The sequence below is a fragment of the Trichoplusia ni genome, chromosome 2 (assembly GCF_003590095.1).
Source record: "Trichoplusia ni isolate ovarian cell line Hi5 chromosome 2, tn1, whole genome shotgun sequence".
Lineage (NCBI taxonomy): Eukaryota > Metazoa > Arthropoda > Insecta > Lepidoptera > Noctuidae > Trichoplusia > Trichoplusia ni.
In genome coordinates, this window is record NC_039479.1 from 14418040 (window position 1) to 14441505 (window position 23466).

General features: G+C 35.7%; 1 protein-coding gene across 1 annotated transcript in view; it reads left to right on the plus strand.

The window, feature by feature from the left end:
- The window catches only part of LOC113508334 (serine/threonine-protein phosphatase rdgC), a 60616-nt gene extending 37548 nt beyond the window's left edge, over positions 1-23068 (plus strand). The window contains exons 4-15 of the mRNA XM_026891303.1: positions 1753-1843; positions 3387-3532; positions 4199-4363; positions 7831-7997; positions 8506-8542; positions 9823-9972; positions 10397-10477; positions 18317-18502; positions 19445-19700; positions 20146-20294; positions 20810-20912; positions 20988-23068. Coding sequence (XP_026747104.1) covers positions 1753-1843; positions 3387-3532; positions 4199-4363; positions 7831-7997; positions 8506-8542; positions 9823-9972; positions 10397-10477; positions 18317-18502; positions 19445-19700; positions 20146-20294; positions 20810-20912; positions 20988-21205 — 1749 coding nt within the window. The 3' untranslated portion in view covers positions 21206-23068. The remainder of the gene's footprint in view (positions 1-1752; positions 1844-3386; positions 3533-4198; positions 4364-7830; positions 7998-8505; positions 8543-9822; positions 9973-10396; positions 10478-18316; positions 18503-19444; positions 19701-20145; positions 20295-20809; positions 20913-20987) is intronic.
- The last annotated feature ends 398 nt before the right edge of the window (positions 23069-23466 follow it).

The following is a 23466-nucleotide window of genomic DNA, read 5'->3' on the forward strand; positions in this document are numbered from 1 at the left end:
TCAATGTGCTCACTGAACATTTCACTGCGATTTGCTTTCACTGAACAAAGCCACGCACGTACAAACCACATTACCATATTATTATATTTCGTTGGATCCCCTCATGTTTTTTCTTCTCCCAATTGTATTATGAAGAAGTTTGTCTAAATTCACAGAGAATTTGTTGCCTTTGTTACTGTCTCGTTTGTACGACAGTGAAAGGGATTCGTGTAATATTCAGCATAATTTGAGGTTGCATAAGGGAATTGAATAAAGGAGTGCGAGTTTACACGTATAATCAGGTGGAGAACGTGAGTAAAGAGATTTAACCTGCTTAAGCCAACATCGTTTACGAGCCTTAATTGACAATATATACGATGTAATTATTCAAATTTTGCGGGGGCTCTACCTAACGATAGAATTATTCGAATGGGGTTAATAGTCACTTTGGTAGAGTTTGTGTCTCACGGGCAGACAGCGCGGGGTACGGTCGAACGCGCTGGCCGGTGCAGCGTAGACACCTACATGATTATAAGCTATTCACGCGAGTGCACGATTGCCTACGTACGCATGCAAGTGTTTTAATCAGGCGGGCAGACTGGGCTCAAAAATATATTAAATTTTTATTTTAACTCTTTAATTTTTCACCAGCTAGATATTTGCATATTTTGGCATCTCAATTTTTCTTTTTTTAGTTGGGTTTTAATTACTCCTTCAGCAATTCATTAGTGCAGTGATTAACGATGCCATATTTTTAATGGCTGCACTAAAGTCGTGACTGGATGTCCATTATGTAGGTGAAGCGAAGGCGGTAAAATAAATGACATGGCACCTCGCTGGTCGAGCAGAGCTATACCTACGGCTACGGTCTAGTTTTCTATATGCAATTATGAGTATGTGTTACGGTATGTATTTCGTAAATAGCGTCTTTGTGCATGTGAGTCGAATGTTTGCGTAACCTCCCGTGACACAAGGAATAAATTATTTACTGATAACAATTTTTGTCGGGAGTCGTTTAAAAAAACATATAATAAATACATAATGCCAAATTATGGAAGGCAAGGAAGGAATAAAGCATTATTTTCAATTTTCGAAGAAAACTAAACAGTTTCATAAATTGAGCGTAACTAAGGTATTTGTAGAGTCAAATAAACAGACATTTATTAATTTATTTCCTTCGCCCAATACGTGTAAAGCTTTTCCGTTTTCCTCGATAAGTAAATGAATTTAGTTTAAAAGTCAGGCACGTACAGATGTATGAATAAACTTCAGTATTCTATCCCATTAATCGTGGATGGTAGATCCCAATTCAATATGCAAAGCAGTTGGAATTCCTTGTGGTTGGAGGGAAGGATCGGACGAAACCTAAATCCCGCCGCAATTTTATGTGCGCGGTATAAATTCAATCGAAATACAATTTGAACAACAAAATTTGTACGTAAACTGTAGATTTTGCATTATAAATGTAAAAGCCCTCAAAACAATTCTTAGTAGGTATAATTACTTTTTTGTCATATGAATAAAAGGCACTAATGGGTAAATGGAGGTATGTTTACCTACGTACTTTCAGTATATTGATTTACCGAATGAATAAGCCATTGAACTATGTCGCATTGTTACTTTGCTAAGGAAATGTTATCGGACAAAAACACCTTATACTAATGTGTAGACCTTATACTTTCTAAGAAACGACCGTAATTAATTTAACATGCCATCTATTTGGATTGTCTGACATACAGGTAACACAATTTAATATGTATTGTTTTGTTTCAGCTATACAACTTCTTCAACGCTCTGCTAAGTCACATGAAGGACACCAGTGGGCGGCCCTCTTCCGAACGAACTTCGAGGACTGCTTCCGTCTGTAAGTCACTTCACCTTGGCATTCTCCGAATAAACGAGCCCTAGATTACATCTTAATGATGACGGGCCTCTCCCTGAAGTCTGAGAGTACATAATAATTGTGAAGCTGTCATTTTAAGCCTCATTACAACAATTTACAATGTTGAGGCAGGGTAAATAACACGTAGGAAAGTTTCGAGTTGAGAGCAACAGCTGAGGTTTCAATATTTCGGCTAATGAAGACACTTCAGCCGTGAGTTTTCGTGGACTACGCAAACAAACAAACAGTAGTTATGAACTGCGAGAACGACAAACATTCCACGCGCCACGTTCTCGACTTTTTGAAACGTACGAAAGTTTTTTTCGCTGACCGACTTACAAACTTTGCCGCGTTATTGTTAAAAATTGTTATCGCTTATTTGTTGGGAATTGTTGTAGCGAAAAGTAACAAAATCGTGTAGCATTTTTATCATGAAAATCCTTTTTAAATCCGAACACATTTGTTGGGTTTTGTATAACACAATAATGAGACTGGAGATTTATGAAAGAAAGGGTGTCAAGAGAATGTGATCGCTCATTTCTTGCTCAAACGCAATTTCATTAACCGTAACATATGAATACAGTACGCCTATTTTAACATCCATTTCTTCTTTGCGCCCTTTTGTTTTTCCTTGTTCGACGAGCTTCGAACACGCAACACTGCGGTATCTATACACATGTCACAACCTATATAATTAAGCTAACTGCATTGAACTTTGCCATCAATACAAACAAAACTGGGTCTCGGCTATTCTCGGAGCGCTCTATAAATCTGCGCAATAAAATTCTCTGATGTCCCTGAATCATTTCTTGGCAAGATTAACCTATTTTAAGCCATATTTTAAAATATAAACAAATATGAAAATGAAATGACCCATAGTTTCGGTGTTTCGTGTAAAATTGCTATAATAAGTTTAAACCATATCTTAGTCATGCAACTAAGTACGATAAAACGGGCAATTGCTTGTATGTATATAAATCACAGTTAATGTTAGTCTTTGTAATCTCCACTTCTTTGCAATTTACACAATCGTGTAGGAACTTTGCAAGCTGCATCGAAAAATGTACTCTTGTATTGTGAGCACGGAATTCTTGGGACAGTACCGAGTTCAATGAAGCGTAGTGCAGGCTATGTGCAGCAATCCTAAAGTTAATATGTCTCTTAGAATGCATTCCATATGTAGGATTTAGTTAAAAATAAACTCTCTCCAACTTGTAAGTCGAAAATACAATTTCTTTTAAAACTCATTCTCGTGACAATGGCTTAATATTAACTTTTATGTTAGCAGACAGATCAGATATCTAGGGTGATGCACCCAGACTACATCAGCTACAATGTTCATAATAACTGCTTTCTCAGCAGTATACATAATACCTTGAAATATTCTCGTAATTTTAATAATATCGGCCTCTCCAAGAAAAATAATAAAATGGTACGAAGTTAAGGGATGGATAACTTTGTAAGTGGTGTTAAATATAAGAGGCCAAAAGTAATTTTGTTACGAAATTGTCGTCTTATTTTATAGTGGAACAAGTATTTTCTGAGGAGTCAGACGAGGGTGGGGGCGTCGACGAAACAGCTCCCCCAAAGCCTTCGCGAGGCCCCGATATAGAATTCCCGCTGCAAAGGAAGGATATCGACTTGCTGATTGAGGCATTTAGGAAGAAGAAGGTAAAGTCAAACACGTGCTTTTTTATTATTCCGCCGTCATTTGTTATGTAAACTACCATTAGGAAGTTTAAGCATCTTTTGATGTCTAGGGCAAAGGGTATTTGCATTTGTTAAGAGCTCATTGATCATTATGTCAGGCAGACGTCCGCCGATCGTTAGATAGGCTTCCTCCAGGAAAATCGGAATGGACAAAAATAGTTGATGCCATCAACCTTGACAGTTGGTGGGATTACAGTTCGGTATTTACAGTGAGACAGGGTCTTTTTGTGAAATAATATAGGTTGAATCCCTTGGTGGAACCCTTATCACTTGACACATAGAAACAATGAGTTTGAATTGTTTGTAACTGTAAATTTTCGGAAAGAGTTGTTATTAAAGATTTCGAAATATTTACATCTATGTTCTGGTTAAAGATGACTCACGAAATTGTCATAAGTTTTCACGAAAACATCTGAATGGATTTTATTTTTGTTGCGTTTTTATTTTTGTTTTGCGTCCCGGAGACGCCTTTCAAATTATTTGATTAATTATTGTGAACTAACTAGTAAATATTGCACGTAAAATAAATATTCTACAAATGAATTGTGATTTGAATTGTGTTCCATTTGTATTTCCAATACAATTGACATCTTAACACAGTGATAACACACGTGTTTATTTTTGTAGCATCGGCTTCATCCGAAACACGTTGGACAGATATTAAAAGAGGCCACTCAAGTGCTGAAGAGGATGCCCAATATCAATGTGGCGACCACTTCGATCTCAAGCCAGATAACTGTGTGCGGCGACCTGCACGGGAAACTCGACGACTTGCTGGTCATATTCCACAAGGTAAACACTATATTAATTTGTTTTGTTAATGTTCATCTTACAAAGGCATTTTTACACATGCCAAAACTCTTTGTAGATCAAATGACCTGACATTGACACATACAATTTAAATTTAAAAAATGGACGTGATTGAACGTGGGATTTTTGGTCTGTTCACGTATAGTTTAAAATTATGTATGTGATTCGGTTAAATGTTAGATAAAAAATAGTAAAATCCTAAATTAGTATTTGTTCAGGACAAATGTGAGTTATTTTACGGACGATTCCCTTTATCACACGGAAATATACTTTTATGTACCTATTGACAGTCAACAAAACCGCCATTGATTTCCAATATGACACTATTGACAAAACATTCGAAAGTAATCTCGGATTTCATGTTATGCTTGCTGTATTAAACAAAATATTTGCATTCAGATAGTTCATTGGTTTTTAATAGTTCATACTGTATAAGTTCCGTATATTGAGGCATTACGATCTAGATATGAGTACCAACAATGAAATAATATGTCGTACCTTCCTTATGATATGGAAACTTATTGTTTAGATAAACAAAGGACATTCATAATTTGATCCTATCAAAACTTTAAATAACGTAGTTCCAGTCTAGCGGGTATGTTTGTGAAACCATTATGGAAACAAGATTCAGTAGAGGTTTTGTGCGCACCACTTAGACTAATGCTTTTAATCGAACCGTTTGCTCGAGTGCCGTACGATGCTAACGCAAAGTCAATTAATCGTAAAACGTTGCATCTAGAGCACCGTCGCCGTACCTCCGCTGCACCGGTTTGAATTTATTATTTTCTAGACGTTTAACCTTTCTCAGTTATTCCAAGCTTTATTGGTATTCAGGTAAATCGGTGAAGCAATTATTTACTAACCTTATTTGCGGTTGGTACTCTTCATATTAGGATCTTTTTAATTTCCAGTTTAGAAAAATAAATACTTTCAGCGAGTTTGCATTTGTTTCGTTCAGGTAGCAAAAATACATATGTTGAAGTAATGTCAAATTTGGGTATTAAAGCATTCGCGTTCTTCATTGTCATCGTGGAAAAAAAGTATTCAGAAAATGATGTGTGAGCTAAAAGCTTATTTTTGAAATTTTTACATTGTGACTTTTTACATTTAATAAATCTTAAAAATGTGTTCAATGTAAAATGCAACTTTAATTTTCCTTATTTCAGCGTTATATAATATTCGTTTTAGTTAGATAATTTAATTTCTAGAGATAATCATAATTAAGCAAACTAAGCACCTCCAACAAGCTCCTTATGTGTGGGTATGCGGATTATGTTATAATTAACGATTTTTCGAAGAAGACCTATGAGGTGTGCGAATGCGTAACACTAGATTATATCATATTTACCTTAAACATTAAATAAAGTTAAGGGTCAAGTTAAGGGTGTGTCGACGGCGGAAAGTCGATTACAACACATTACAACATTCTCAATAAACAGTCGTTGGCTTGGATATATTCCTGCGTACTACTGTAAATATTAGAATGTCTATCTATTGATGAAACGTGTCTTGCAAACATCACGTGTTGATATCGAGCTTGTGCTCTTGTTTACACGCACCTTTAGAAAGACGATGTATACATCGGAGTTGTAAGGTTAAAACTAGTTGTTGTTAGGTACAAGGAGGGTCGCAATATTGACCGATAGTTTGTTACGGGTACCGGTAGGGTTTCAAGTTGTTTTCGCGGCTGCTCATTAGGCGGCATGACGTCACGAGGGCGACAGTGCGGCCGGGGCCTGTAAACATCGCAGGGAGCGGCGCACGCGTCATATAATTGGTGCCACCATCGGATTGATTGATAGACCGCCTGTTACGCCGCCGCGGCCGCTCCGGTCACGCCGGACGACCTCGTTAATTTGCAGATATTGTTTTCCTACTGTTATTTCCGACTTACAACTATAAAAGCCCCACTTCGCTATTAACAAACGTTTATTGCAGAATAAAGTTTATTACCTTTACTTTTTATTAAGCAGTCGCACTTTATGCGGTTTTATGATTTAAACAAACTTATTTTCAGCAGACCAGATGACTCTATCAAACGTAGATACCTAATAATACTGTTTTCTTTGACTGATGCTGTCCATTGATACGAGGTTAACTTATCTTATAAATGTTGTGATGCAATAAGTCCATAAATTGTAAACGGTAAAAGAAAACCATAACTCTTACACAACTTGCCCAAATATAAAAATATAACAATCTGGTAAAAATATTGTTTTCATATGAGCAGACAATGTGTTGGGTCTAATGGGAATGGAAAGGGTTGCCCAAATTGAGTTACACAAACGGGCAGTTTGTAAAAACACGAGCCTCGTGTTCCAACAACTGATACTCATAATCCCGCTTAATCCTGTCATAAAAAATAACTTCTGCCTACGTGAGATCTGTTTTAATGTCCCTTGAATGTCAAAGGTGAGATTTTATGCATTATAAGGTTAGAGATAAGGGCCAATTAGTTTAATAAAATCAGTCGTGTGGCATCTGACCGTGAGCAAACATTACAGGAAAACGTACCTGTTGGCTAAAGGATCATGTTTATGTAACTTCTGCCTACGTATCGATTAGTAGCAAACATGTTGCGTAATTGACACTGCGACCTTCACCACGGGCACTGCTGCAGATATAAGGATTCACAAAATACAGCCTTGGACGCGTGCCCGACTCGGACCAGTTTTCGGAATTCCTTCAACGTTTGACCTTTATTGCGACTACTAAGTTTGCAGCGGCAGTTTATTTCGATAGGCTTAGGTAACTCACACCGGTATACAGTGATATATTCAGCTGGTCACAAGGTAGTTTAATTTACGAGACTTATTATCTTGGACCACATGTTCTTGTTACCAGAATATACGCGTACGACGATATTATTTTATTCTTAAATCCCTGAACGTATATTTTAATTATTTGTATGAGCTCTTACAGTGTCCTTATAACAAACAGCAAGAATTAAAAATGTACGATGTTACGAGGTTTTATGTTTTCCTCGGAGATGCGAGTAATGGAGTTTTTTTTCTGTATTCATCGTGGTTACTGTGCTCATATAAAATTGAGGCCGTGGCTTATTTGAAACTTTGAACAAGTCAGTCGTTTCGTATCTTTTGTTGTACTAAAGTAAACAAAAATAAATACATGTTATATTAGACAAGTTTTTCCGGAATATTTTTGTGTTTTTCTACGTTCAGTTAAGTAATTTCTTTAACGCTCTGGTTTACAAGACCATTAGTATGTTACCACTAATGTATTGCACCAGTATTACTGATTGTAGGATCGTTTACAAACACACCTACAATATATCTACATGTCTCTTAACTAAGTCGACACGGAAAGGGCGGGGCGTATTGTGGACCATGTGTGCAATTCTCGTATGTCAGCAATATCCATGACTGTCAACCTGTGAAGCAGATGAGCTAACAAAATCTCCATTCAATCTCAAATCTTGATACTTGTAGAATGGGCTGCCGTCTCCTGAGAACCCATACATATTCAACGGGGACTTCGTGGACCGAGGCAAGAAGGGTCTGGAGGTGTTCCTCTTACTGCTGTCTTGTATGTTGGCCTTCCCTGGTGGAGTGTTCTTAAACCGCGGCAACCATGAAGATCTCATTATGAATTCTCGGTTTGTAAACCTTTTTAGAATTTTGATGTTCATGTGTTTTAAATGTAGTTGATGATGATGACATTATCATCAACGATTACAGTTACGTGACTGATGAACATTCATGAGTTATGTGTTAAGTCCGTGCTACGAATCAGTATTATGCTAATGAATTGAGAATGTGTTAATGTGTTATCTGCGTGAATATTTATTTAACTACACAATCAGAAATTAATGTAATGTGAGTTAATTTTTTTTTTTAGCTTCTATAGATCGTAAATGTAATGAGCTCATGATTAAATAAAAATATCCGAATTTTATTTTTGAAAAGGAAACAAAAACTATGTATTTAGATTTTTTGCATAAAGTAACGAATTCAGATTTAAAGTTATAGATACTAAGTAGAATTCATCGGAAAAGTTCTTAATTTAACAATGCAATTTCTGTGAAATCTCCACTTGATTTGAATGTCGTAAATGGTATTGCACACTGATCTCGAGAATCTCAACATTACTTTTTATCTGTTTAGGTACGGCTTCATAAAAGAGGTTCAGCAGAAGTATCGGGTGAGTAATAAAACAAAACCACTACACACTTATGGTTTACTATAAGTATCATTTGTCTGCGCCACGTCAGCTCATGATTAAGGACTCCGGTTGGGTCCGGAACTAGTCGAGCAATCGGATAAATACGCGTGAGTAAACAGTTGCATCTTTCAATAATCATTTGTCTGGTTACATTATGGCTGTGGGATTCAAATCGATGATTGTTAAACTAAATCGTGAGCCAAATCGAATGCTAATCGGAGTTTCAGAAACAAAACACTATTTGATGAACAATGTTTACGCACAGGGCAATAAGCAACGTTTTGTATGAAAACAGATTCATAAAATTATATATCTACGCTACTAATATTACGTACAACTCAAATAAAATAACTACAGTTATAATCTGCTTACGAACTTCTGTTTTCATCGAGTTTCCGATTGTATTGTAAACAAAACGAATGTACCGTGTATGTAAGCGCAGTTGAATGTTCCCTCTACTAAACAATGAACGAAAATATTGTATAGAGAAACGCTAAACAATATTTGCCTTCCCCACCCTGTTTGTCTCACAGAATAAGATTTTCACAAAATCCCGAGCACAAAGAGGTCCTAACACATTTGTCTTAGAAATCACGTTTAAGGAGATTTATTTTGTGTGTCTAAGTGGCCCTCGCCTCGTACTTATCTCGTCTTTTTGTGTCTAAATACAAAGTTATTACATGTACCCTCGCGACTGACCTCGGCTTTGTGACCGGTTATTGCCTCATTTCCTTGCAGATTTAAGCAAGTTTTTTATGTATGAAATTAGCTTGTCAGTCAGCTCACATACAAAATGTAAGCTTTACATTAAAATTCAGTATTCTGGGCTTTAATATCTGGCGATACTAAAACGTGTTCCTTGAAGGTTCAAACCAATATTTTAATTCCGAACACGCGTAATGGGTACCTCGTAGGCAACGAAAAGGTTACCTACTTGAAAAATAAATTACTTTTAAATTTTAGACGTGCGGTGCTTAACGTTTTTATACTTATTCTGGCGTTTTAACTAGATTACATCGCGATTCTGAATGCTTGCGGAGTATAAATGGTTCCGACCTAAAAAGTTCCACTCTCTAGTGCTTGGTTGAATTAAATTAATTGAAATTTGTTGGTGTTCTTTCGGTACTGTATTTTTCAGAAAAAAAATCATATAAGTGCCCCCTTTCTCCTATCCGTTTTTGTCTAATATCATTTTTTTATCAAACTTTTAGTACTCTTAAGAGACTCAAAAAAATATTTACAACAGTATTTCCACACAGCACAACTCGGAGAGGATCCTAAAGCTGATCGAGGGTGTGTACCGCTGGCTGCCTCTCGGCACTATCATCAACAACCGAGTGTTCGTGGTGCACGGCGGCATATCGGACACCACCGATCTCGATATGATCCGGAGCCTCGAACGAGATAAGGTACGACCCTAACATACGCTAGATAGCTATACCACCTACTTGATCTTTACCTGAAGGTTAGCGATGACTTTCATATTCGCGGCGACCAGCCTTGCATGTTAAATCAGTTTGATCTTATGTAACCTACTCACATATTAGTTGAGAACTAGTTTAGCCTTTTTAGAACGGATATGTGCACAATTGCATACTTCATTAATAGCCTATCTATTATTCACCCTTTTTAAGTTGTTTGAAAACTTTTCCATTGTTCTCGTCTTAACCTCTCAATTTAGCTGCTTTTACTTTAGCATTTTAGCTTTGTAAAAATAAGGAGACTGAAATTAAGAAGTCTTTCACGGCTCTGGCAGGATTTGAAATATAATCTTTAGAGGATTGTCTTTAAGCTTATTATAAGAAAATATTTGATATTCTAAGTTTGTTCCAGTACGTGTCTTTGCTCCGGCCACCGGTGACCGAGGGCTCGGCGACTACTGCTGAAGTTATAGACAAAGTGGAGTGGAAGCAGGTTAGTCGTTAGTAATCAATCATTCACGATTCAATCTAAAGGCTATCGATCGTTTCATTGCCGGCTTCTTGGCACCACGACTTTTTTTCTATCGGCGAAGGCGCGCCGAGTCGCTGCCAATTTCTTTGATCCATGAATGTGATGAATGAAGCACTACGTGCAGGGTAATTGTGCGTCTGTAACGTGCGATTGTTGCTAACGCGATCAATTTGCTTTTTATAAACATTGTACATTTTCAAAACAACCAAGAGATGAAACGGTGAGATAAAATGCTTGTTTACAGCTCGTGTTATGTCTTATCTTCCTCGCGCTCAGCCAACATACTCAATAATTCTGTTTCGAATTACCTAAAGCCGTCAACTACAGGCTCACTAAGCCAGTTGTGACCTTATGAGACTCATTAACTATGTTTGTGTTTCTTAAACAAAACTCCGGGAGTTACTAAGGAACATTGAATTATAAAAGGTTCTATTTCGTAAGGTATGATGTGACGGCCTTTCAGGTGTTAAGTACGAAATGAGGTTCTATTCAAGCCGAGGTGTTGGGTATCGCGTAATTAATCTTTTTATTATTATTATAAATAAAAGTTTTATTTGATGTTGTGTCAGCCCCCACTCGCTTTCATTCAAGTTTCGAGCTCATTTTACGTGGAAATGTTTTATTATTTAACACATAAAAAGTTTTGTGTTACTACGTTCCGGAATTATTATGAGGTTATATTAAAGAAAAGGACTTGTAATATTGTATTAAGATATACCTAATATCTACTTAAATTGAAACTAAGGAACCTATAAATTATCGATATCGTCATAAAACTTTATCGGTTACTCTATCCATTATTTTTGGTTTTATCAATTATTTTCAACCCTTAAGTAATTTCTGTGTCATTAACAAAGTGAAGTCTACTCGATCCCTTGAGTGAGTATAGCCTCTAATACCGAATGACTTGAGTAATTGCAGTGACTAAATCAACCTACCCAGATTAAATGAAGATGCTTATTAAACGTGATTGCATTAAGACTACAGTTCGTCGGATTGACTCTGGTTGCCCAATCAATTTGTCTTGTCCCGCCCGGGGAGTTAATATTTATTATTCTATGTTCAATTAACGATTTACCAAAAAGTGAAATGTGAAAGTGAACAATCTTTGTTTTAAATTTGTGGACTTGCGTAATCAAGTAATTGTGTTTTAATTTTCTCAATATGAAATACTTTGGTGGTTATTTGAAAGGCTTTTGTGGTTAACAGAGCTATGACTGTATACTGTCTAATACTAGCTTTTATTGCATCTAATCATATTGGATACTTGGTACTCTAGTGTATCTATTTTAAGCGATCAATTCTTCTAAAGCAATCTGCGAGCGGATTTTATCCGTCAATAATATCCGACAATTTGTCAAAATAATAAAATGCCAACTAGATTTGATCTTCGATATCATATTATTGCGAACATAAAACCCTGAATGTATCATGTATTGTAGCTACAGTTATTATTTACTTTATCGTCTACCGCATCCGACGAAAATATTCGTTTATATCGTATAAAGCTCATTGAGAGGCTTTATCTCCCTTATTAGGTACATCAATGATATTATCTTATTTCTTTCTCTTGAAAGCAATTTTAGCCGCCATCGCAGTCGTAATACAATTTACCCGGGTCGGACCCCCGCGGACTGTCACGACATAAACTCGGCTACGTTTCACAACCGCTTTATGAAGTTTCCGTCCCAAAAGGATGGTTCTTCTTACAATTTGTCGCCCACACATTGCGATCTATGTACGAAGAGAGATCGTTTCTGAGATATATGTATGAAAGTTTACATGAGATTGTTTACTGTGAATTCGGTAACAGGCATAAGCCATGAAAGTAATATTTCAAGACACAATGCATATGCATATGCATAACATTGTTCCGTCCGGTTAATAGAATTCGAAGCACAATGAATATAGATAGTATAATTTAGAAGATTGACACGCGGGTATCGTACTACGAGTGACTTGGCGTTTAATAAAACGCTCTTTCTTTTATCTTGTATGGTCGGCTGGGCATTAAAAGAATTAGACATACCAAGTTTCCCAACCCACTTAGTTGTAACAAAATCTGCAAAGGACTTTTCGTAATGTTTAAAAGCCTAATGAATTTAAAAAAACTGAAATGTTCTTATTATGAAAATGAGAAACATTAAAAGGTTCTAATGTGTATTAAATGTACTTCAGGTAAGCATTTTGACATCAATGTTGATCTCTTTTTAGGGCATGGTCCTACAGGGTTAAAACAGAAAGTTACAGATGATATATTTCCGTTTTTGTTACAACTAAAAAATATTATAAATATTGCGTATGAGCAAGGCTTCCTATGGTCAAAAAATTAAGAATTAATTGTTGGTGCAAATTTATTTTTCTTCGGCCTTTTTGTACGGAACCCTCACGGTACTGATTGGCTGACATTTGGGCTGGACTTGGCTTGGACTGACTGACTGATTCACATTTGGTCGATTTAATTTATATCTTTTATATTCATGATACCGATTTCTGAAATTTTAAAGAATTCGACGTTGTTGTACCTACTACATTGTTTATGAATGTTTTAAATGAAGTAACATATTATTATTGCTATAGGATAAAATGATTTCATGCATTCAGTAAACTCGTAACCAATTTACCGCGTAGGTACGTAAATTATTGATACTGTCCGAACAATAAACTCAGTTTTATTCTATTTTTATAAAAAACTTTGATGTAATAATTTACGATGACAATAATTTTATTTGTTTTCGGAAATTCAATTATAGAGATTAAAGACTTTAAACCTGATTCTCTGAAAGAAAAATATTCTTGGAAACTGGGTAGTGAGGTAGAACAAAGATTGAAGATATGCCAGCGGATTCCCAAGATAAAATAAAACAATATTAAATAATACAGGAAATTGCGAGAATGTAATTTATCACAAAATATTTTTTTTCTAAGTGACAACGACTGATGGGTTTTGTGTTACTGTTTCTTCCTCCTCGGATGAAATTTAATAATCATAATTAATGTGTTGGCCATAATAAACATTTGTCACGAATCCATAACTCTTTATTTCGATACCCCAATCACTTAGCCGCTACGCTTAACGGTTATCGTATAAAGAAAAACCCTTCAAGTTTTACGCGACTTTGTCAATTTTTACATGTATTTCCTCGGATAGAAGTACCACTCTCGCTAAGTCGACTTTAACGAGCCAATGATACATTCTATGAATTTGTTGGATCATCCTCATAAACGAGGATTTACGTACCTGGCTGAATCTGATAACTCTCTTCCAATCACGTTCACGGCTCGGACGCTCAAATCGATTTACGCTTTGCAGTTTCGACAGCGCCCGGCTATATTTTTATTCCACGCATTTTATTTAGTCCGATAGTTGATCGCTCGAATGGAACTTTATTTCCTTTTATGCGGCGTTTTATTCATTCGAGTGTCAGATCACACTGGAATCGTTACGTTTTCAAACGTAATTTATCAAACGAGAGAACAGTATAATAACAGAGCACACAACGATCGATGTCTTCACTTCAGTCATTTATTTATTTTAAGCCTTCGTTATTTACACGATCGCTCGCCAAATATCCAGTTGTTTATAGCAAATATAACGCGGCCTGGAGTTTATAAGAGCTTATTGAAATTTCCACTATAACTCAAACCCCTGTTTGGATAGTTAATACCCAAATTAATGAATTTTACCCACGTTTGCCGTATTTAGATAATATATTTGAAGTTAATGTTTAATTAGGTTGCCCTTCTTGGTAATACGTTTAACAGCTTGACACTTAGTTTTTTTACTATCCCAGTCCTTCTATGGTTTTGCGGCTAATTGGAAGCACTCCTAACAAGTAGAAGGTGTGTATGAGTCGTAAATAGACCAATTATTATTTCCATGTAAATGAAATGCGTGTTTCTAGGTGAGCCGGTGTTACTTAAATAAAATATTAACTGCGCTTTCCACGTATTACGCCGCCCCTTACAACGATATGTTATTTCCTAGAATGTTCGTTTACTTTGATTGATTTCTATTGTAGTTATTTCCATTTTTTAAATCAATTGTGGTAATGGGGGAAGTTCCTTTGAATAATCGAAGCTGTTATTATTGTGTCAAAGTTCTTCCATGTTTTACAAGATTACCACACCGTTGCAGTTTAAACTGACTCAAATGTCACTCGAAATTTTGATATGATTTTATATCAACTTGTAGATGATCAAATTCTCTATTGAATTTATCCCATTTCATCTCATAGAATCGATTGAGTCGATGTCTTTTGAACAAGTGTTCTGCTTTGCAATTCAATAAGTCTTATTATCTTTCTATACGCGTTCTCGCTTTCGTCCTCGACCATTGGTTTTCAAGCTTTACACAAGACTTCACCCGCCCGTTAAGTTTGCTCTTCATAAGTTATCAATAGAAAAGTTGAGTTCAAATTAGAAGCCAAATAAATAAACTTTCAAGTGCTCGTGAAAACATAATTATTTAGCTCTATAATAATTTAAGAATTTTCCTGTATTTGTGTTTGACGTATTGGAAAATTTCAGGCAGGTACCACTTTTTAAGGGCCAAAGCGTAACAAGGTATTCCTATTACTAATTCATCGCCATCTGTTCGTCTGTAACTGTATCTCATGAACTGTGGGTGCTAGACTTGCAAATTTGTTTTTTTTGTCCTTTTGCTGCTGTTACTCGACTTGCTATTACGCGAGTCTGACTAGCATTGCCGATTTTAAATGCTATTAAAATTCTTTAAAGATTTTTAACGGATGACATTAAACTGACTTTCTATGACAAAATACACAGTCAAAAGTGGCCTGATAACATTTTTATTACTCTTGAACACTGGTTTATTTGTAGATGAAATAATAAAAATGATTCTGCGAGTGTGCGAATAAACATAACATCTTACCTCCTCACTTTACATGTCTACTTTTTTAATAATAATAATTTAATATTATTTTAAATAAAATAATATTTAGATGATATATCCTACTTGCAGAATAAAGGATTTCATTTTATTTCGACCCGACTTAGTGTAATAAGCTAAAACTGAGCGAGTAATCACCTAGCGTAAAAACAAACGCTTATATTCTGGGTATCTAGGTACATACGCCGGGTGAGTTCGCTCTTGACCTACCGCAAGTACGAAAACACTTATAAATTCTGACGTCATTCCACATTTTACGGCGTGTTTGATTTTAAAATCCTCGTAATATCCGGGAACGACTCACATAAACCGTGAAGGTACGAGTATTAAAACGGCAGCTACTCATTAAACTTTAAACCACGGACGGGTTTAAACAATCAGAACGATGCAAACCTCTGCCTGTCTCTTTGTTAAATTGGGGTTTCCTCGTCTAGTATGTAGGTCGAGTGCTTGGAATTGATTAGAGTCTATAGTTGACAAGACAGGAAGGTCCCGCATTCTGGATGTTCATACTGACTGTCAAATTTGCAGTGGTATGCAGTTTTTCATCTTTAGTGACTATTGAGATAAAATAAACTGCCTTCTTTAAGAAACTAATTGTCGGTTCCGAAAATAAAAATCAATGAATTTTTCACAGAAAAACTATAACTATTTTTTAAAATGTTTTATTCAATTATGTACAAAAATCGCGATCTCTTTTTATAGTTTGTAAACTCAATACGGGTTCTTTTCAGAAGTTAGGTTAGTTTCAAAGAAAATCCTAGATCTTCACGGAAAAGTTTTTACTGTTGGCTTGATACTAACTGCAACATATCGACTTAGACGGGGAATAGATGTATGTTTACATTTGGTTACAAATGCTCAACGCGCGTGAAATTTGATACTCTGCATTTGTCTTTAGGTAGAGCGAGGGCATGGTTGGCAACTGGAACATTGCTTCAAAACATACCATTAAATAAAAAAACAATATACAAGAATAAAATATACAAATTATTGTTTTGTACATCAATAGCAACAATACTTTGATTTGATCTGGAGAACAGAACTGTTTATTTTAAAATGTTGCAAGTAGATATAAAAATCTACCTCAAATAATTCAATATTTTTAGAGTCTATATAAAGTTTAATAACTTTGTAAAGTAAACATCAGCAGGAATGTTTAGTAAACACGTGGTAAAGTTATGTTTTAGCGAATAAACTCGTAAACTAGTTCTGTCTACGTTTTGTACAGTATATGTAATCGTACCGTCTTTACTTGCAATTGTTGAATTATTCTATTGTAATTGAACGATATTATTTCTCGGAACCATCTACTTAAATAAAAAGTATTGGTGTTTTTTGGCGCTAGAAAGAAACAAAAACTTTCGTGCGTTTGTCGCTAAACTCCTTATAATCGGCTGGACCGATTTCATTGAAATGATTGTCGTTGTATGCGTTTGAGTGGCGACCTAGATAGATTACATAAAAAAGGAAATAAATGAATTATTTAAAATCAATGTAATTATTTGTTCGTATTTTATGTTATTCTTTGTTTAATATCCTGATCGTTTACAATGTTATGCAGGACAACGTCTGTTCGGACCGTTTATTTTTACAAGTATGAAGACACATATTATCTTATCAAAACCTACCAAGTATCGACGAATACAAACTAAAAGTAGCGAAAGCAAAAAGCTTGTCATTTGTCAAATCTACTTTAGTACAGTTTCAAAGTAAAACATCACTCTGAATTCAATTTCCGATTTCCTGATTATATTTTCCTCTCTACCTTATAGAGATACAGCAAAGATGATTATTTTGTTGAATTTTGAAGGTAGGTAATCAAATAAAAGACATTGTTTTGAAACAAAAATAATTAAGAGACATAGTCTAAGAATATAAATGGTTTATGAGCTGTTTATTGGGATATTAGGATGTGTAGTTCACTCGCTAACGTCCATACATTCGGTGTTTATAAATAGTGACCACAATTATGTAACGATCGCATTTCAATTTTCCTCCATGTGGTTAATAGCTATGGAAATAGAATAGTTGATTAGTAGTTGAGTTTATAAACAGTTTTATTTATTGATTAGACAGTAGGTATTTAAAAAACATAAATCACGATATGTCACGATTTATATGTTAGTATTACATCAATTAATGAGCCTCTGATATCTTTAAAGCCAAGGGTTTGATTTAGAATAAAACGACAAAATTACTTTTTTATGCCATTGACGACCGATTCTCATGAAATTTTGTGTGCATACTGGGTAGATATGAGAATAGGACATCTACTATTTTTAACACACTATGTTTTTATTCCCTCTCTTGTATTCCAATACAATTATTAGAGGATTGTAGCCAGTTAATTAATAAACCTGGAGCACGTTCCGTCCTGAGCGTGACGCGGTGACATTGATCGTCGTTCATTCATTCGGGTGACGTGCTGGCGCTACACCACATTGATTATTGTGACACGAAGCTATTTAGCGATCGATACTATTAAGCGTTATGTTGCCCCCGGCTGATTGGATTGGATTTTGATTAAATGTTAAGCAGACATTCCGCGTTAACAGACAAGATTGGTGTTTACATGACACTTCTGAACTGCGGTATACTTTGAGGAAGTTATGTTTATTTGTTGTTGGTCGTCGTATAAGAACGAACTGGTTTTCTAATTATATAAAAAGCTCCCAATTTGCGTTACGTATAGCTCCATTATAGGCAATATTTTATAAACTAAATTAGGAATTGGAAAATCTGTTTTAAATTCACATGTGGCAATCTAAAGCTTAGACAACAGGATGACTGCTGTTTTAGTATTTCAAATTACATTCATCTTTATCAAATCATCGATATACGCAACAGATACCTAATGTTTTTCTAAGAGTTGTATTGTGTTATAGGTATTTGACATCCTGTGGTCTGACCCTCAATGCACGGGTGGTTGCGTGGCCAACGCTCTGCGGGGCGCGGGAACATACTTCGGTCCAGACGTGACGGCCAACTTCTTGCAGAAGAACAAGCTGAGCTTTCTCATCAGAAGCCATGAGTGCAAGCCAGGCGGGTACGAGCTGCTGCACAATGGGAATGTAAGTACTTCGGTGTATAACCAACCTGGAGTTCACTGCAAGCTCTAAGTCATATTGTTGTAATTGTGAAAGCTTGACATTAGAGCGGCTTAGGTAAAACTTAAAGGGGCGAAGGTCTGAAAATCGGTTTTATTTGGTAATTTATTTTCTTTTAAGACATAATTACGTTCGATGTTTTTATTTGAACAAGAATTCTTTCGGTTTAAGTCGTTTGTCTCTCCGCTCTTTTCTGATCTGAGTTAATATAAGTTGTCCGTTTTTTTGTTATCATATTGGGCCATTAAAAACCAATTACATTTCTCCCTCAAAGTTTTTATTGAATTCTGCATTATATTACAAGGTATTATATTCTCTTCGCTCGGGTTATGACCGCTATAAAAATGTTCATCAAGTTTCACTAAGTTTTAAGTTGCAACGAGTTCTGTTGCGAGAAATGGTTTACCTAAATAAAATTTGCATTTTTAAGTCAGTAATTGCATTATTTTTAGCAATGTTAACAGCGAAATTTTTCTCGTTTTCAGCGAAAGAGGTAGCTAACTCTTTCATCGCGTGTTCAAATATGAAACGAATGTATTATCGTACTGTTCAGTTTGTATTTACAACGAGTAGAAACTGTACTCCATATTTCAGTTCGTTGTCTACGAAAACAATAATTTGTTTGATTAATTAGTATTTGGAGTTGGAACGAAAATAAAGTGTTGAAAGTTTCGAAGTAACTTCTCGCATAGACTTTAATTTTTCATAGCGACTTAAAATGTTCATATAAATAAAACCTACAGTTATTGTAAATTAATTATACAGACTGTATCAGGGGAGGTAAGCTTCAATTTGGTATAAATTAATCATAAAATTACTATTGTTTCATCCATTACTACCACCCTGTAATTACATTTGTATTACGTAGTTCACGGTCATAACGCGAATTAAATTCCCTTGTGACAGGTGATAACAATCTTCTCGGCGTCGAACTACTACGAGCTGGGGTCCAATAAGGGAGCGTACCTGAAGCTGTGCGGGAACTCTCTGGAGCGTCAGTTCGTGCAGTACACCGCGGCCGTGTCGCGCACCCGGCGCCTCACCTTTAGACAGCGAGTCGGCCTCGTCGAGTCCTCCGCCATGAGGGAGCTCCACAACCAGATTATGGTAGTCCGAAGATCTTTGGAAGCAACGTTCCGCAGCATGGACTTGGATCAAAGCGGTTTGTTACTCTCCTTTGAATATTTATGGGTTGAGTAAATGTCGTTTCGTTACTCATTAATTAAATTTTCCACCGCATTAAGGATGAAGGCTCGGGAAGAAAGCGATTTATCCTTTTTGAAATCAACTCCCGGATGTAATCTGTTTTTAAATTGAAGTGCCCGGTAGGTCTGCCTAAATCAGTTTAGTTTTGGGAATGTTAGGCGAATCATTTTGCTACAGGTTTTACAAACATTCCAATTAAATAATCGAAGTATCCTAGTTAAAGGTATAAAACGGGGCGTGGTGACCTATACGAGACGGCACTGAATATTGTTATTACATACCTCAACAGTACAGAATTAAATATAATTGATATTCAGAACATCGTTAACTATTCACAAGTTGCCCTATAAACGTTACAGTCGTGTTGTGTGAAGATAATTGACGAGTAACACTGTTTGTAGGTTACATATCGATCAGTGATTGGTGCCAAGCGATGGAAGAAACCACGCATTTGGGGCTTCCCTGGAGAATGCTCAAGGATAAACTGGTGCGGACCGACCCCGACACGCGGCGCGTGCGGTACATGGATACCTTCGACTTATCCACCAGCGTGAGTATCAATAATCATCATAAATCCATTATGTCGAAATATCTTCCTGCGCTCTACACATGCACTGTTTACAGAATGACGTGAATTAATACGCTCGAGTTGCGTACAACAGATCTGGGTTGTTGATACGATTACATGTTCAAGTGTTTCTGTTCAAAATTATATATTTGGTGGACAAAGCCCCTTTGTTCCGAACGTTTTAATTGCATTGCTATGATTAAAAGTTGCTCGACTAACTGTAACTGCTTAAATTGTAGCCGTCTATAATCTTATTATGTCGTTGAAAACATCTATTTACATAATATGCTTTGTACAACGATTTAATACAATTAGATAAACAAATCTACTTCAGATTCAATTTATCGAAATGGTTTAGTCCATGTGTATTCAAGTTGAGATCGAGCTAATGGCACTTACTTTTCCATATAAATCCTTTTGAATATTTGAACATGAATATCACATTACAATTCCAAATGTTGCGAATATAATGTAAGGTTATCGAATTTCCCTTTCAGAAAATTGGCCGCAAAACGGATTCGTCAAACGTCGTGGAAACACTTTATAAAAACAAGAGCAGTTTGGAGGCTATATTCAAAATATTGGACAAGGATAATTCTGGTAAGTCGCGGCTCAACCATTAATTTATTTTTGTTCTTGGTTTTCCGAGAAATTAATACATTTTTCGCAATACAGGTTTTATTACACTTGAGGAATTCTCTGAAGCATGTCAGCTAATTGGTAAGTACATGCCGAATCCTATGACGCAAGAGCAACTGGTCGATATTTGTCGTTTGATGGATATAAACAAGGACGGGCTCGTGGACCTCAACGAGTTTCTGGAGAGCTTCCGGCTCGCGGAGAGGAGTCTGCAGTACGAGGAGAACGAGCTGGCCGAGATACAAGGCACCTGACAGGAACTAGACCGCCGCCCGAGCAGGACGGCGGTCGATAAAGATGAGACCGGTGTTCAAATAGAAATCCTTAAACTTGAAGATGACGATAAAAACAAGGCCGTTAAGAGTAATAAAAACGGTCGGGCTCACTTAATGGGAGAGCGCGTCCCCTTGACGCAGGATATGGAGGACATCGAGTTAATTGATTGCGAGGAAGTGCCGCGGCGGCCGGGCCTGCTCGAGAGCGATATGTAAAACTTAGTCTACACGCCAGCGCCGGGCCCGTACCTGGCACTTTAGAAACCTATACGTCATTTACTTCACATCGCTACTACTTTACTAGCTGTGCTGTTTTCATTACGTGTGAATAGATTCATTTACATTTATGTCTAATGTTTGATGTCTTTTTGAATATATTTGGAAACTATGACTTAACTCTTTTGTAGGTAACTTAATGTAGAATAATTTACAACTTTAATTAAAGGTAAATGCATATTGGTTCTGTTTGCCATTAGGGATCCTTAATTATAAAATTCTAATGTATTAATTTATTAAAATAGAGTTAATAAAATCAGTCACAATAACATCCTCGCTCCACTAATAACTCCTTTTTGAAATCTCATTACACATGATTCCTTATCTCTCGAACTTCCTTACATGGTGTTAATAATTTATTGCATTTAATTAGCAAGTTAAAAGTAAGGTTTAACGTAAAGTTTGTTTCTTCAACTTTAAACTCATCTCCCATAATTCGTCTTTCTACGAATTTTGTATTTTATACGAATCACTCCATGGCCCTCTCGGGACCAGTGCGTCTTTACCTTAAACATAATGATATTTACGAAAAAGCTCGTATGGACCTAAGAATCTTTAGAATTTTCTTATAAATGCTAACCAAATTATAAATAAAAATTTGTCAAATTTCGAATTATATTAAATGTATGAATTGGTGCCAATTTTAAAGTTTGTGAAACGAATATTTGTATTTACATAAACTGCTACTTGGCAGCTGCACGCTCTTAATATTTACAAGTGCATGATGCTGTAAAGGGGAACAATGATGCCGATAACTCTACAACTTGTAACGTTGTACTCTATAACCACAATATATTGGACATACTTAATCATTGTACTATCGTAGCGTATAACGTGCTGTTCTTATAAAGCCTGCAAATTTTCGATTGGAATACATTTGATCTTATTAAAAGTTCCTTATTATAATAAAAAAAATCTTCTTAATAGAAGGCTATGATTAGATATAGTTGTCTATATTTTGATAATAAATTTCAATTAATAAAGTAATCTGTCTTAGCGTGTTCTAGTCATTAGTAGAGCGATTTCGTATACATATCTTTATACTCAATTATTAAGCATTCCAGTCTATATTTACCAGAAACGACGCATTAATTACGGAATATAATGTGCTTTACCTAACGTAGATGGAGTGTCTGGATGACGGCATTAGGCTAATGAGTCGCGATTTTTAAATCCGCAGTACGAAGGTCTCATAATTATCTACTAATTGAATCTTAACTTGAATAATCACTAGATATTACATATTTTATTACATAATTGTGAAAAATAAATGATTAATTATAAAATTGTGTACTGATCTGTTAGTTTTTATTTACAACGAATTGTGTCTCACAGCGAATCTATTTCCATAGCTATATCAACACGCAGATATTTTAATTTATGTTATGACAATTAGATACAAGTTTTATTAAATTAATATCGGCAAACAATATAATATTAGAATAAATATCAGATTTACGATTTCTATCTTAATTTATGTCTTCTAAAAATATTTACGAAAATTATTATAGATTATAATATTCTGTATTTTTAATAATTATTGTCCATTAAATTGTGATATTGCAATCGGTTGTTTCAATTTTTGAGTAACACCTCTCATAATAAAAAAAATGATATAAGTACCAGTAAGCCCCGCTATAAAATCCTTTCTTTCTCGACAAACAATAATGGGTTATTATTATTGTTGTTTGCTGACGAGCTCTCACAGACCACAACATGCGTCAGTAGTTTATCGCACGGTTCGTCATAATTATTGTTTGTTAATTAATTCCGTGGCATTGTAATTACTGCATTAACTGGAAAATCATTTCCAATATGATTTTTCGCTTGAATGGGTGGGTGTGAAAGGTCACAAAAGCTATTAACGAAAACATCTGAGCGATGAATTAATGATCACACGCTGCGAATAGGAGCTCCTTATAATAGCTTTTTACGTGAATTTTAAATGACAAATTGTTGTGCGC